Here is a 16,398-nt window from a genome sequence, read left to right as displayed (position 1 = left end):
AGAAAAAAAAAAAAAAAAAAAAAAAGACATAAATAGCTCTATTTGGAAATAATAAATCATTCTTGACTACTGTGGTGATCTTGTAGGGGAGTACATCTACATAATGAAAAAGTATCTTTTCTAATGTGAACCATTCTTTGTTAAACTTTAATCCTTTAATACCAGGGTGAGTCAGCGCTGTGACTAACGGTAGGGAATACAGGTAGTATTAGGTAGAAATACATTGGTTGACTAGAATGACCCGACAGTGACTGCATGTTGCTTCCTCTAAATTCCAGGTTGCGGTCAACTAGCGGGGCCAGCTTGTTAGTTTAATAAATTCACGCGCACTAGCAATAAACTCTGTGGATCCAAGAACCATTACATCAGTGTAAATGACGTTAGATCAGACACAGACTTCTGTAGTAGATTAGTGTTACATTTCCAGCGTTGGGTCGCGGCTCCGAACCGTAACGTTAGTTGGGACGGACGGACCCCTTGGTTCTTTAGGCCAACTATGTTAGCCTGGCTGGCAGCAGCATTCTGCGGGGGGAAATGGCCGGGAGACGTTGTTAGTTTGTATTTGCAGCGAACATAAAACACCGACTACTGTAGCTTCACACCCATCAAAAACTATGCACATCACTGTGTCAGCAGCAGCTGTTGCCGACAGTATTTTCCTATACACGGAGAGCCTCACTTCCCATAACAATAAACCCCGTCGGACTAACGTCACATACACACGCTGTCCACATGGCTAACTGTCTTAAAGGGGAAGGGTCGGACGGTAATAATCATGTAAAAGGAGAACAATCAAAGTTTACTTTTCTATCAAACAGTAAAAAAGGAACATCCTGCGATGTGACTATCGTGCATCCGCACATCACGATGTCGATGCTGAAACACAATATCGTTCAGACCTAGTTCCAAGGCACTACCTTTGGCCGACTCGGCAAGGCAGTCAGTCCGACTGCCTTTTCTGCCAACATTCAGTCGCCGGTTTAGTGTGTCAGGGCCCTGACAATTATGTAATAATTCACCTTTTATGTACCCGTGAACATTACGTGTCCTTCAACCCTCAAAAATGAAGAGGAAAAAAAAAAAAAAAGGGGGGGGGGGGGGCAAATACTAAGAGGTTAAAAACGGTAACACTTTGTTTTCTCCGATTTCAAAATGAAAAGCATAACGCTCATGAACAGGCAATTTCATGCGGTTCATGTTTGATATACTGCAGTTTTACCTGTAAAATCCAGTGCGGAAACCATAACTTCTTAAAATGTGCTCAGTGAACGCACAGGTTGACCCCTGAAAGATAAACGCAAACATTTAAAAGGCTACCCTCGATTAGCTGTCAAACTCACGTTCAAAAAACATGTTTGCATGACCTTTTGTCAGAGCTTGCAGAGTTCGAGCTTAGAGTTTAACATTATAAAGGAAGTCTGTGATTTAAATGTAAACAAAGGGTTTGCCGCATTAATATACTGTATACCATTCTGACTTCTCACTTCTATATGTAAAACCATCTGTAAGTGACTCGTTTGGTCAAATTACTGATTGGGCCTTTAAAAGGCAACATACAACACAATACAAAATAAATAAAACGTGTGTGTCCAGTTAGCTCACCTTGCCCTTTGTTCCCGTCACATGAATGATATTGAGATGGTCTAGTTCTTTCACCTTTGAAACACACATACGTATTCTTATCAAATCAGACAACAATAACATATTTCTAATTTTTGAAGCTGTTATTATGTAATTATGTGTGTTTATTTATGCTGTTAAACAGACTTACTGTTAGGCCGGCTCGTTCCAGGAATCCTCTCATGGCCTGGAGCTGCAACTGAGGGTTGCCCCGCTCTCGGCGTACCTCCTCCAGAGAACTAGCGTTGGTCTGCAGTGTGTTCAGAGTGCAAATGGCATCCTGCAGCAAAAGCACAGAGTGAAGCATTTAGACCATAGTCTACACAGCACAGACGAGCGAAGCTCGGACATGATGCACTGTCCCTGCTTTTGACCTATTGCTATGAGCGAAACATAAGTCAACCATGGAGTGAACCAATCAGGCTTCTTTGTGTTTTACATGTAAGCATTTATAGTGAGAGCAACATGTTAAGAGTCAGGGTCTCATGACTGGCTGTCTGACAGTTTCTTGTATTGAAGTCCGGCTCTTATCCATCTGTTGATTAGATGATTCCACTGTTTCGGTCAGCTTGGCAACAGCTTTCAGAGGGTAAGGGAAAAACATGTCCTCATGGTGGACCTAAAAATGTTTAGTGCTCACATGATCTGCCTTTTTTAATCATGAAGTCTATCAAACAAAATTAAATTGTTTTTTTTTTTCCTAGCACTGTGAAGTTTTCAACTCTGTTGTCCAGAGACATTTAAAAGCACATAAATGCACTGATTGGCCTGTTACTTTATTACCATGGAAACACACACACACACACACACACACACACACACACACACACACACACACACACACACACACACACACACACACACACACACACACACACACACACACACACACACACACACACACACACACACACACACACACACACACACACACACACACACACACACACACACACACACACACACACACACACACACACACACACACACACACACTAATAGAACAGCTGCAATGAGACAAAAGACATTTTTCACTCATATACTATACATTTACACTGAGTATCTCTAACTAGGCCTCCTGCTAAAAAAACAATTCACAGCTTACCATTTTTGACAAGCCTCCTAAGTCACAACCTATGGCTAGATCATCTTCTGTAAAGTCTGACAATGCTGCATCACCTTTTACGGGAGGTATGCCCTGACACACCTCCTTAGAGACACACCCCCAATGACTCCACCTCACTGCAGCATGGACTGTCCTGTTGCAGATTTGTAGCTTTTTTCTTAAAAAGGTCCCATGACATTTTTTTGTTTTTATTAATGAGTCCCCCCAGCCTGTCTACGGTCCCCAGCGGCAAGAAATGGTGATAGGTGTGAACCGAGCCCTGGGTATCCTGCTCTGCCTTTGAGAAAATGAAAGCTCAGATGGGCCCATCTGGAATCTTCCCCTTATGAGGTCATAAGGGGCAAGGTTACCTCCCTTTTCTCTGCTTTGCCTGCCCAAAAAGCATTTCAGCCACCCATATGAGAGAGACATCATGGCTATTAAATTAGCGAAGTCGCAGTTGGTCAAGGCCACACCCCCAGCCTCCACCTTGCCCCCCCCCTCCCCAAGGAAAGCTAATTGTGGGACTGGCTCTGGTGGCTGCAATTCTGCACCAAGGCTGAATTTTGGGAAAGAGACTTCAGATAGATACGATATTACGGGTTCACTAAGGTCTATATAAAAGAGACTTCAGATACGGTATTACGGGACCACTAGGGTCTATATAAAAGCATCCAAAGAGCACCATGTGTTACCTAGTATGTAATTTTCTGTACGTGAGGTCCATGACCCACTGTACATCAACCTTGTAAATTTAAAGTTGCTCACATTAGTTTAAGTGGTCAATCCAAATGTGGGTCCCATAGGCCACACACACACTTTGACTAATCAGTACCCCATTGTAGGGGTGGCGCCAGGAGTGGCCCTAGGGCGTACCTTCCAAATGTTGCAAAAATCAAATGAGCTGTTCATAAGAAAAACTTTTTGTACTTGTTGCGCCCCGTAGTGTCCAATTTTCGTATTTTTTGTTTGGGGGACCTCCAGAGGGTCATGGCAAACAATAATCTAAAGTTTTGCATTGATAGCATTTATTTTGGTCGAGATATGGAAAGTTGTCTTTTTCATAGTTTGCTACACAAATTTGTCCGTAATTTGCGCAATTATCCTATAAAAACTATTTTCATAACTTTGTGTCAGGTCGGTCTAGAGATGATACATGACAAAATTCAATCAGATCGGTCGGTCAAGGAGGAGTTCGGCAAAGTAGGTTTTCGATAAATCGCAATTTTTCACGCAACTGATGGCTTTGTTGCATTCATCCACAGCAGATCTAGGCAGAAATGGGAGTGCACAAGGATATATTTATATTGTATTTGAATGTGCCATGTACAGGTTGGGAGTTACAGTGCTGCTGATCCATTTGTGCGACATGACTTAGGCATGGTGACGCAACGTCATACGACCATGGTTGATGATCCACGCCCATGACTTGCAGCTGATCAGACAAACATGTCACGTGGGCCTGGCTGCTTGAGAATTTCACAGCACTGTCATGGCGACTCAGACCGAATACAATGTCATATTTTACAAAAACAGTTCACTGAAATGTGTTTTGGAAAACATTTTAAGTGAGAACTAGGCCATGCAGTTGCTTCATTTTAGATCAACAAAGGTTAGTTTGAAAGATTTTCGTCTACTTCTACTGGATAGTCGCGTTGCGTTCAGCACTAGTTGCCCATGAGTCACTTTGCAACAAGTAGCCTACAAGATGGTAATGAGAGACTTCTGTAACATTCAGTAAAAATTGACCTACTTAACCAAGTTTGCTCACTGCTGGCTACAAGATAGTTTCAAGCACAACAAAGGTTGTCAGTTGAATGGCGTTTCAAGCTAGCATTAGCAATCAAACAGCCATAGATAGCTAAAACGTTTTTGATTTGATTTTTTTCACCTTTCCGGAATGCTTTGCATGCACGTTGAAGTTGCTTGACGTCACCCATAGGAATAGAATGGAGTGCGGCTCGACAGAAGTGTCGCATGGACATAGCGCTCAAAGAGTCCCGTCCCCCTTCTGGGAGACCTTGGGTTCCAGAAGTAAATGTCCCATTCATTTCTCCCATTGACGTCTGGACAAATCCGTACATAAAGAGTTTTAAGCCATGCCTTAGGCTAACCAGCTACCACGTGACTCGTAAATATACAACGTCTCGAGTGAAAAACAGAAAATCCCCAAAAAAGTCAAAAATTACAAGACTGTGGACATATTTACATTATCAAATGAAGGAATTACTCATTACATAAAATACCATGCAGCACTGAATGAAGGAAGCTAACATTTGTTTAGGTCACAGCTAATCGGTTAACCGCTTAGCTGAGACAGCATTTAATAACTTTAAAAGACTCCAAATAAAACCTGAAAATAACAGTTACAATATATAAACAGCTGTTACGTCAACTATAACCTGCTTTTCCAATGTTTAGTTTGAGTTAACATTTTAGACTGAATCAAGGTGTCAGCTAGCGGTTAGCCAAATAACGGTTAGCTAAGCTAACATTAGCTTCCCGGTGGAGGCCAACGGCAGAACCGTGGGAACAGATGGTGATTCATTCAGTGTCGTAATTCCTCATAAAACAGGATTTCTCATCTTACGCATGCTCACAAATCGGGTACCGACAGTTCCACCTCCTCACTAACATGAGTTCCACCAATCAGGAGGCATCACTGTGGGATTTTGGGTAATGAAGTACTTATCCAAGACATTGCAAATCAAAGACATTTATCTCAAAACAAGGTTGGTGCCACATGATTTTAACATATTGTGGTATTATTGCAAATGCAATTAATCATTCAGCCCTAGTGCCACATGAACTTTTGCCATCTATATGAGCATATACAATCGCTAAGTCATGTGGTAGCTGGTTTTAATTCTAACTTCAACAGTTGAGATTTTATGGCTTATACCCCAATTGTCAATTGAGAATTTGCATTGTATTTTCACATCCGGAACCCGCTGTGGGTGGGACTGTTGAGCTCTATATGGATCACCACGTTCTATCATTTCTTATCTGCTATAGCGTCACTTAGTGGTGGAAGTGGGTCAATTGTTGCGCTTAAGTTCCTTGCAGGGTTCTGGACCAGTCCTAAAAAAATATAGTTTCACTTATGTGGAGTTAAAAACAAAACACACCCCACATAAAATAAAAGACACTTAAGTTTACATGGTGGAACTGGCCAAAGTCAACCTCATGGCATGAGGGGTTTACCGCGTGTTAGCACACTGGATGTTATGTCAGTCAAAGAGGTATTGGCTAGCCTACCGTTAACAGATGTAGCCTACTAAACAGACTAATGTGGGCTGTTAGCTGTTTTCATGGCACGAATCATTTTCTTTTACCAGCATAAAGTCACTCTGCTCTACCACGCCAACTAGAATTAATGTAGTCTCATATAGTGCTGTCAGCCATGTTTTATCCATCTCAACACTGTTCAGTCACTCTGAAGTTTCTCTTGCTGTTACAAACTTGTCAAACTAGCACTGGTGGCTAGCTTATTAGCTCGCAGCCAGTGCAAAGACATGTAGAAGGGACTTTTAAACAGCGTACCTGGTACTCCATGCCTGGTATCTGACGTGCCGTCTTGGTGCTGTAGTACCTGCCTGAAAGGCTTGCTAAAATACAGCCACTGTCGTATTGGAGGCGCGCGGCAAACACGGAGCACCGCAGCCACACGCTCGAAATGCACACCATCATGAGGCGCCGGGCTGTCACAGGAAGCTGCAGCCAAATATGGGAAGTCCCTTCGGCAAACGCTGTGACGACACGATACTCCTCCTATTAATACAAGCAAGATTTAAAATATAAGTAATACATGTGATTGATTATTTTCTTGTTTTATTTATACTAACACCCCATCATCACATACCCTTCACCATCCCTAGAGATTGGCATGGTGTTATTTCAGCTTAATTGCTGGTTTGATTTGGATTGAGAGATGATCTTATGGACAGTTCCCCATACCTATCTCTATGTATGGTGAAGGGTAGTGATCATGGGGGGTGTATTTTAATTCCAAAGGCAAAGGGAACTTCATCAGGATGCATAGTATCCTGATCCATGAAATAACTCGCCTTTAAAAATAAAAATGTGCCTGCTTCAAAGGGAATTTAACATAGGGGGGTGTATACTTATGCTCCCTGTATTTTAAGGAAGAACATTTATTTATTTACAATACATGATTCATTGACAAAGAAAATTGGTTTCCTTAAAAGGTTGGATTAAAAAAAAATGAATTAAGGCATCAAGATCCATTTCCAAAAGATGTTTTTTTTGTCCTCTTTTTAATCAACTGTAGCATGGGTGTATAAGCTCGTTCTAGCCATTGTATGTAGGTGATTGTGATTGAGACATTAATATGATAGTAGCCTAACTCATTACCTAACTCTACAAGGCCTGAATATTGAATATAGCATAACAAAATAGAATGTTGCTAATGTGTTTTACATAACGCTACATTTCCTTTGACTGAGCAATGACAGAAAACTGTCAGGTTATTATGAAATAAAATGGAAGTTTAACTTGCTTAGAATAGCCTAATCAATAGTTTTTATATTTACAGCCAGTAAAAATATTTTACTCACACTCTCATAAAGACACAGAAACATCAAAATAAGTAATAATGCCCCTGCACATTTTTACATTCAGACAGCAGACCAGGCATGTTGATAAAAGTACAACAGATATTACAGTGATATTTTATGGCATATATTGGTGCATATTTGGCATATTTTCCTAAGAATTGTTGTCTGTGTATGATTGATTTTCAAGAAACTCTAGGCTGGAAGGAGTAGGGGTTTTGGTATTCTTTACACTTTATTATCGCTGCACTGCTCATTTATTTCAAGTGTAGGCTGATTCTGCAGACGATGAAATAAAGTTATTTTTATTGCACCATCTCAGTCTCCTGAGTCATCCTTGGCACTAGAAAAGCCCAAATAGTGTCAAAGGTAATGAAATGGTAGATACCTTTTTAACCCTTTTGTGGTGTTATTATTTTTGTTACATAGCAAATGTTACTGGGTCTGGTGGACCCACCACATTATTAGGCTTTTAAATCAATGATGACCAATGATATACATCGTTTTATGGTTAATAGTTGCCATTTACCCCTGTAAGAGAACACATATGATCATTTATGTTTGTGAGAAAAACAACTACATTATTAGTGCTTATTTCTTAGAACTTATTCAGAACAGGTGAAAGTGCTTGAAATGTAACCATTTTGTAACTTTGTGTGAGAATAGCAGGTGCAGAACAACATAGTTCCACATCACCTCTATTTAAAGACACTACCTCATAAGGAATAGTTATGTGTAGAGGTGGTTGTATGTGTTGAGTTATTGAAAAAAAGTTATTTTTATGTTCTTCCCAGAAAATGAGTCAAGGCCAATGAGTTTGAGTTAGAAGGAATTATAAATAGTATAATTGTTCTTTTAGAAAACATTGAAAACAGGTCCCACAGACCCGAACGCCACACAAGGGTTAAAAGAGGCTGCAAAACAGAAGTTAAAAGCATTATTGAACAGAGATTAAGGGAAAGGTGGTAAAAGCAATGGGAGGAAGAGAGGAAAGGACAATGGTTTTAAAGAGTACATAGGTAAGTGGGAAAAATAAAGAGCTTAGGACTTAGATCTGGACACACTGCGGGCTAAAGGGTACATGTTTAGAATAGGAATAAGCAAGGCCTGAATAGTGATTGATCACTGTTGATCACTGTTGATTATTGTCAGAAAAAATGAGGATGAAAGAATTGTGAATGTGGACATTTCCCCATAACAAGATTAATTGAACAAAACAGACATAATCTTTGTCCATCTCATTGCCTTCAAAACAAATAAAAATATATTCATCCATTAATTGAATTGAATTCCCAGTGTTCCGTCCCATAAGATGTTGAACATCAACCCAAAATATTTGAGTATACATACAGTAAAAGAACAAATGACGTAATGTTTTTTCTTCTAGTTCACAGAAAATATTTAATATCAAGGTTGGATCTTGGACATTTATTCTTAGTAACGTCAACTCCCCCAAGGTATATAAAGCAACCGACGGGTTCTCTTAATACACATGTGTCAAAGTCAAGGTACGCGGGCCAAATCCGGCCCTTTGCAAACTTTGATCTGGCCCTCATGTCAATTTAGGTTCACAATAACTCTTCGCCCGCGTAGTGTTTGTCGCTTTTTCTGACAGTCTTGGCGCTTTTTACGACATATGTGCTGCTTTTCTTGACATTTTGTGGCCCTGTTTTGGGGATTTTTTTCAAATCACTTGGTGTTTTTGTTCTATATTTTTGGTGCTTTTATTATGGCGTTTTTTCTGTAACTTTTCATGCCATTTCTGAAGTTTCTGGTGCAATATTCAACATTTTTCATTGTCAACAAACTATATATGTCTGGAGTCCTGGGATGCCTTCTTCTGTCTCAGCCATAGACTGTTAATATTAATATACTATGGTCTCAGCAATGTAACCACAGGATTGTTCATTTAAGTACCATCGTACGGGGGACAACCATACACAGGTAAGGAAAGGAGACCCCACACCGTTTAGATAACGTACGGCAGAGTTGAGAGATGATGACTGCACACATGTAATAAAGTTCAAGTAAGCCATATTGCTTTAATCAACAATTATGTACACTGGCTTCAATAGGTTTACACACCCATGCTAAGGTTGATTGAAAAAAGGAATAAAAACCATGTTTGCATCCTGATAAAGTTCCCCTGGCCTTTGGAATTAAAATAACAACACAGCATGACATACCCTTCACCATACCTAGAGATAGGTGTGTGGAACTTTCCATAAGATAATCTCTCAAAGCAAATCAAACCAGCTATTAAGCTGAAATAACACCATGCCAATCTCTAGGGATGGTGAAGGGTATGTGATGAAGGGGGGTTAGTTTGATTCTAAAGGCAAAGGGAACTTTATCAGGATGCACACTATCCTGATCCATGAAATAACTAAATATGTGCCTGCCTCTATGGAAATTTGACATAGGGGGGTGTATACTTATGCCCCCTGTATTTTAAGGAAGAACATTTATTTATTTACAGTACATTGTTTTTTCACAAAGAAAATTGGTGTACTTAAAAGGCTGGATTTTCCAATTTTTTTTTAATTTCCAAAATATGTTTTTTTATTCCTCTTTTTAATCAACTTTGGCATGGGTGTGTTAACACAATCTAGCCACTGTATAGTCTATATAGAGACAGAACATAATGAAAAGAACATGTTGTTTGTAATGTTCCAAATAAAAATATTTGATCGCAAAGAAAACACAAAAAAACTATACATGTCTGTCCCTCGTTGTGATTCTGTTTTTCCAGTGGTGGATAAGTTACGTTTGACCCTCCTGTCTTAACACACCCATGCCTGCTAGAGGCACACATGTCCCGCAAGTCATCTGGTCTACCGGAATAAAACGAACGAAGAAGAAGGCTTGCAGACCGAACGGCACAGGGATGCAGCGAGACAAAACAAGCAACGCCGGTGGGGCTGAAAAGTAAGAATACAGCTATATTAAATTGAACTTATAAGACATGTGTATTTTTGTTAATTTAATTACATTGGGACATATTCAATGTAACTCCTGTTTTGACATACAAGTGCTAATTTGCAATGAAATGTGTCCTCAGGCCCGACCGGGAGGCCGCCATAATGTCGAAATACTACGATGGAGTTGAATTTCCTTTCTGTGACGAGTTCTCCAAATATGAAAAAATGGCAAAAATTGGGCAAGGAACCTTTGGGTGAGTAATACACAAACATTGTATCGTGTTAGCGTATCTGTAAATGCGTTTTTGTGTGTCTAACGTTAGCTGTGCTATAGCTAACTTTGTTGTCATAAGGACTACCGTAATTTCTCAAATAAAAGCCGGGGCCTTTGTTTACCTGAACCGCAGAAGGTACCAGGCTTTTGATTGGCTACCGGCCTTCATTTGAGGAATTACGGTAGTGAAACGTAACTATAGAACAAGTAACGTTAGTTGAACATGGGAATTTCGTTTTAGGACCAGATGTCCGTTTTATGTTCATTAGACCTTTCGACAAAGTCACAGAACCTAGCTAGTTGTACCAGCTGAAAAAATGTGCAGTCTAGTACACTGTACATTAACGTTAACTAGTTTTAATAACGGGTGTTGTAGTCTGTAGTATAACTTTACACTGTAACCTACCAGATCACCATAAGAGAAACACTTGCCCACAAGTGAAGATTCAATTTACTCATACAATAAAGATCCAACTAGAAATGAGCATTATAAGTTTTGCAAGGAATAATCTACCAATTGAGTTCATTGTTGAAACTTTTTCTTTATTTGTGAGTGTTTATAATCAAGTTGTCAGTAAAGTAAAAGTGTATTTGTAAATGTACGTATGTATGTAATATTCACATCATAGGGAGGTGTTCAAAGCAAAGCACAGACAGACCGGGAAGAAGGTCGCACTGAAGAAAGTTTTGATGGAAAATGAGAAAGAAGGGGTAAGAGACTATTCAGAGTCTTAATTATTATTATTATTATTTTATAACCTTGTTTTGCTGAATATCCATTAGATCGGGACACCTGTTATGAATGGTTGATGTGGACCCAGTGTGAGTGGTTTTACTATATGACAGAAAAGGCATATTATAGGGGAACCATGGTGTTTTTTTTAGCTTAATTTACTTTTAACTAAGTCATTGGAATGGATATGAATGGTGGTCGTCTCGCTCCCCCCTTAGCGCCTGTGAATGGAAAAACCACTCTTGCAACTCACCGGCCCAAAGTTGCTTCACGGCACTGCACACACAGGCCTACACGCCCTCATTCAGGAACCGACTAGCTATAAGAACAAGGTAGCAATGGAGTTTTTCACACTATCATCATGGCTGAGCCGGCAAAGAAGAAGCATAAAGCTAGGAAAGCATTGTCGGAGGAACAGATGTGGAAAAGTTAGATAAACAGAGCGAGAAGTCAGATAACACACAAATTCTCAAATAAAATGCATATGCATACATAGTGGCTTCATTCAAAACTTTCGCAGTTATGTGTTGAAAGAAAATCCAAACGAATATTCAGATCTCAAAGTGGAAAATCAGATACCTACCCAACAAGCGAATAGTCGCATATTTGGAACCAGACCACTGACTTGGCTGCGAAACTCCCTGGCATTCACTTTTTTGAAGTAACTGCTGCACATGTTCTGTGCTTACAATGCTGCTTGTGTCATTCTAAATATTGCAACCATGCTTGAATTCATTAGTCCATCATCTATATGAGTTTTCTCTGGCTGCTTTGTTTTAGTTCCCAATCACAGCTCTGAGAGAGATCAAGATCCTACAGCTACTCAAACATGAAAATGTGGTCAATCTGATCGAGATCTGCAGAACCAAAGGTTGGTGTTACAAACATGTGCTATAACAATCAATTTCTGTCTTAATCTAGGTTTGTGTGGTCATATGTGGCACTTATTTGTCCTACCATGCAAGAAGTAGCAAAATGTGTCTTGTTCCAATGATGGGAGCAGGAAGCATATGTTGCATAAAGTTAGTTTTTTTTACACCCTTCTTCCCTTATTGTTCTTGAAGCTACTCAGTTCAACAGATACAAAGGCAGCATCTACCTGGTGTTTGACTTCTGTGAGCATGACCTGGCTGGGCTGCTTAGCAATGCCAATGTGAAGTTCACCCTGGCAGAGATCAAGAAGGTCATGCAGATGCTGCTCAATGGCTTGTACTACATCCACAGAAACAAGGTGAGGCAGTGATAAAGATGACTATGCAGATTTAAGATCTTCAACCAAAATGTATAGTATGTAAAATACCCTATATACTGCTTATACCCTAGAGAAATGAGAAAAAGAATAGGAAGTATGATAACATCTCTCTCTTCTCTCTCTCTGTGTGTCTCTTCTCTCTCACTCTCTCTCTTTCTGTGTGTGCGTGCCGCTCTCTCTCTGTGTGTGTGTGTGTGTGTGTGTGTGTGTGTGTCTCTCTCTCTTTTCTCTCTCTGTGTGTCTCTTCTCTCTTTCTTTCTCTCTGTGTGTGTCCGTGTGTGTGTGCCATATATTGTTTTGTTTTTTTGTATGATTGTGAGCAGTATGATCCAAAGCAAAATTCCTCGAATGAGTCCTCATACCTGGCAAATAAAGCTGATTCTGATATTAAATCCACGTTTGTCATCAACTGTAGACATGGAAAAATTAACCTTTACAATCAAAGATCAAGTACCCAAATAGAACAAGATCTACTCCAAAGATAGTCTATATACTAAAATATCTCAATCTTGCACAAGATTTGTAATAAGATACTTCACAATACCCCCAAAAGGAGCTCTTATATGTCATGTCATGTGTCTTTTTCTTTCTGAAAGTAGACCAATAGTGTAGATAATTTTCAATTAATAAACATGGATTTTATCAATTTAAACCAAGACATACCTGCTAATTTGTTATTACACTCACTGTTACAATGTCTTGTGGTCTCAATCTTAATGTTTCCTTCTCTTGGTTCAGATCCTTCACAGAGATATGAAGGCAGCCAACGTGCTCATCACTAGAGACGGTGTCCTGAAGCTGGCTGACTTTGGTCTGGCTCGAGCCTTTAGCCTGGCTAAAAACAGCCAGGGGAACCGCTACACTAACCGTGTGGTCACACTGTGGTACAGACCTCCAGAGCTGCTGCTAGGTAAGAGACAACCGTAAGATTCAAGAAAACTTGGATGGAGGCATTTCTCCAAACGGTATTTCGTTGCCTTGTACATGTGTAATGACAATAAAGTTATCTATCTAACTATTTATCTATCAAAACGCACTAAGGCAGACATATGCCATCTTATTAATCAATAAGTGGATGCAGTTCAATTCAGTGATGTGTATGGACGATGTGTACAGCCATTACACACACCTGCAGCTATTTATAGTGCCTACTGTGTCGGTTCATAAATTCATTACACATGCACCTGCAAACAATCATTGGTAGTGATGCTCTATCTCAGTCATTGTCAAAAAGGCAGTCTGTAAACTCAGCATCAATGAGTTCTACAATTAGAGCATCCCACATTATAAAAAACAAAGGCATTGCATTATATATTTATGTAATTATCTATCTATTCAGTTGTCGTTGTTTTTTTTTGATTAGGTGAGCGGGACTACGGCCCCCCCATTGACCTGTGGGGAGCAGGCTGCATAATGGCAGAGATGTGGACAAGAAGTCCCATAATGCAAGGCAACACGGAGCAGCATCAGCTCACTCTCATCAGCCAGCTGTGTGGCTCCATCACTGCCGAGGTAAGACGCTCACAGGGCTCGACACGAACCTTTTTTCAAAAGAAGCACGTGTGCAGAAAGAACTTTAGGGGCGTAATTAAAATGTATCAAATAGTTTTTTCTTTTAATAAAAAGGAATACCAGGAACATTTACAAGCAAAGTGATTTTTATTTGAATAGAAAAAGTATACTAGTCTTTAATTATGTCTCCTTCTTATTAAAGTATTTTGTAGTAGTCATACTGTTAACTGGTTTAAACTATATATGGTCAAAGGTTCATTTATTTACATTGTAGAACACAAGGTTGCGCACCAAAAAGTCATTGTAGTCTCTTTATGCTACACAAGAGAATAAAAACAACACAAAAAACTCAGGATGCATAGTATCCTGAGCCATGAAATAACTGGCTTTTAATAATAAAAATGTGTCTGCATCTATGGGAATTTAACATAGGGGGGTGTATACTTATGCCACTTGTATTTTAAGGAAGAACATTTATTTATTTACAATACATTATTCATTCTCAAAGAAAAATAAAATAGTGTCCTTAAAATGTTGGATTTACCAAATTTCTTTCAAAAATTAAGGTATTAAGGGCAATATCCAAAAAATGTTTTTTTTTTTTATTCCTCTATTAAATCAACTTTAGCATGTGTGTCTGAACTTTGTCAAACCACTGTATTTGGGATGGGAAAGAGAATTTGCTTTTAGCGCTGGGCGATATAAAGATAATCAAATATCACAATATTTTCAACAAAATACATCAATGTTGATATTGTGGCAATATTATAGGGTTGACTGTTGGTGCTTATAATGACTAAGTGGGTAAAGGAAAATATTAGAACAGCTAGAACAGTCTGGAAGTTAAGAAAATAACATCCGTTTACTGTAATGCAGCCTTTAAAACCAGGAACAGACAGCACGTGTACACATTCAAAATTGAAAGACCATATCTAGTCTTGTATATTGATATTACCCAGCCCTATTCGCTTTGTTTGTTATCTGTTTATTATCATGTGTTGGTCCATTATCAGTTTTTGTTGTAATACAGACTCTATTGCAGCACAAAAATATGAAGTGTTTTTACAGTAAGTGTGGAAAATACACTAACGTTGTTCGCTAAACTGCTCCCAAAATATATTTTACAGTTCTCGGTAGGGCTGGGCAATATATCGATATTATATTGATATCGTGATATGAGACTAAATATCATCTTAGATTTTGGAAATTGTAATATCATAAATGGCTTTTCCTGGTTTTAAAGGCTGCATTACAGTAAAGTAATTTCATTTTCTGTGTTACCAGACTGTTCTAGCTCTTCTAGTTTATTTTTTTACCTTCACCCACATAGTCATTATATCTACATTACTGAAGATTATCCATCTTAAATCGCCTTCTGAAGATATTTTGTTAAAGCACTAATTGTCAACCCCATAATATTGCAACAATATTGACATCGAGGTATTGGGACAAGAATATCGCAATATGTGATTTTCTCCATATCGCCCAGTCCTAGTTTGCAAACATCTGTTTTTAGTCTAGTTTTTGTCGAGCCCTTACTCTTCTTTGTCAACTTGATCGTGAACCATTTTGTCCTTCCCTAGGTGTGGCCTGGCGTGGATAAGAAGTATGAGCTTTACCAGAAAATGGAGCTACCCAAAGGCCAAAAGAGGAAAGTAAAGGATCGTCTTAAAGCCTATGTCAAAGACCCGTACGCCCTCGATCTGATAGATAAACTCTTGGTCCTGGACCCAGCACAGCGCATTGACAGCGACGACGCGCTCAACCACGACTTCTTCTGGTCCGACCCCATGCCGTCAGACCTGAAGAACATGCTCTCCACTCACAACACCTCCATGTTTGAATATCTGGCCCCGCCCAGACGGAGAGGCCACATGCCGCAGCAGCCGCCCAATCAGAACAGAAACCCAGCCACTACCAGTCAGACTGAGTTTGATCGAGTGTTTTAGTGGTTCGAGAAGTTTATGGACATGTTTGCCTAGTTGGACTTTTTTATTTAGCCAGCCAACCTGTCTTATATTGAGGAAAGCTACACATCCCTTTTTTGGTTAATGTTTGGCAGACATTACCTGGAGGTCTATACAGTTTCTTCTCTGAGTTTATGGCAGGGGAAACACGTTGTTTGGGTTGATCAGGGACAGGACTGCGGACACATGGCTTGGGTGGGTTCGCTGCGTTGCCTTGATTAAACAAGGCCCTTGTTTGTTTTAATTTTTAATTCATTTGTGAGTGAGTCTGGCATTTTATTTTATTTTATTTTTCACACTATTATCATTAGGGGTGGGAATCACCAGACGCCTCCCGTTACGATATGATCACGATACTTATGCCACGATACAATATTATTGCAATTTTAAACATATTGCAATACGCAATAATGCGATACATTGCAATGTATCACCTTTTT

The 16,398-nt window shown here is 39.5% G+C and overlaps 2 protein-coding genes across 2 annotated transcripts in view; one reads left to right on the top strand and one right to left on the bottom strand.

The window, feature by feature from the left end:
* fpgs (folylpolyglutamate synthase) overlaps positions 1 to 6,475 on the bottom strand; it is a 22,219-nt gene extending 15,744 nt beyond the window's left edge. The window contains exons 1-4 of the mRNA XM_034896228.1: positions 6,269 to 6,475; positions 1,772 to 1,900; positions 1,603 to 1,656; positions 1,220 to 1,284 (exon numbers count right to left, since the gene is read on the bottom strand). Coding sequence (XP_034752119.1) covers positions 1,220 to 1,284; positions 1,603 to 1,656; positions 1,772 to 1,900; positions 6,269 to 6,415 — 395 coding nt within the window. The 5' untranslated portion in view covers positions 6,416 to 6,475. The remainder of the gene's footprint in view (positions 1 to 1,219; positions 1,285 to 1,602; positions 1,657 to 1,771; positions 1,901 to 6,268) is intronic.
* A 3,624-nt stretch (positions 6,476 to 10,099) lies between these two features.
* Positions 10,100 to 16,131, top strand: cdk9 (cyclin-dependent kinase 9 (CDC2-related kinase)). The gene is made up of 8 exons (XM_034896237.1): positions 10,100 to 10,227; positions 10,361 to 10,474; positions 11,124 to 11,205; positions 12,008 to 12,098; positions 12,292 to 12,458; positions 13,218 to 13,389; positions 13,843 to 13,991; positions 15,575 to 16,131. Exons 1-8 carry the CDS (start codon positions 10,187 to 10,189, stop codon positions 15,938 to 15,940), a joined length of 1,182 nt encoding a protein of 393 aa, XP_034752128.1. The 5' UTR covers positions 10,100 to 10,186; the 3' UTR covers positions 15,941 to 16,131.
* The last annotated feature ends 267 nt before the right edge of the window (positions 16,132 to 16,398 follow it).

Source organism: Etheostoma cragini, chromosome 16 (genome assembly GCF_013103735.1).
Source record: "Etheostoma cragini isolate CJK2018 chromosome 16, CSU_Ecrag_1.0, whole genome shotgun sequence".
Lineage (NCBI taxonomy): Eukaryota > Metazoa > Chordata > Actinopteri > Perciformes > Percidae > Etheostoma > Etheostoma cragini.
This window is presented reverse-complemented; position numbering and strand designations above follow the sequence as displayed.

Bases quoted from the DNA above. Each gene is read 5' to 3' on its own strand.
- cdk9 (XM_034896237.1), top strand. From the start codon at position 10,187: ATGCAGCGAGACAAAACAAGCAACGCCGGTGGGGCTGAAAA. The intron at 10,475-11,123 runs GTGAGTAATACA...TTCACATCATAG, and splicing joins ATTGGGCAAGGAACCTTTGG to GGAGGTGTTCAAAGCAAAGC. The intron at 11,206-12,007 runs GTAAGAGACTAT...GCTTTGTTTTAG, and splicing joins TGGAAAATGAGAAAGAAGGG to TTCCCAATCACAGCTCTGAG.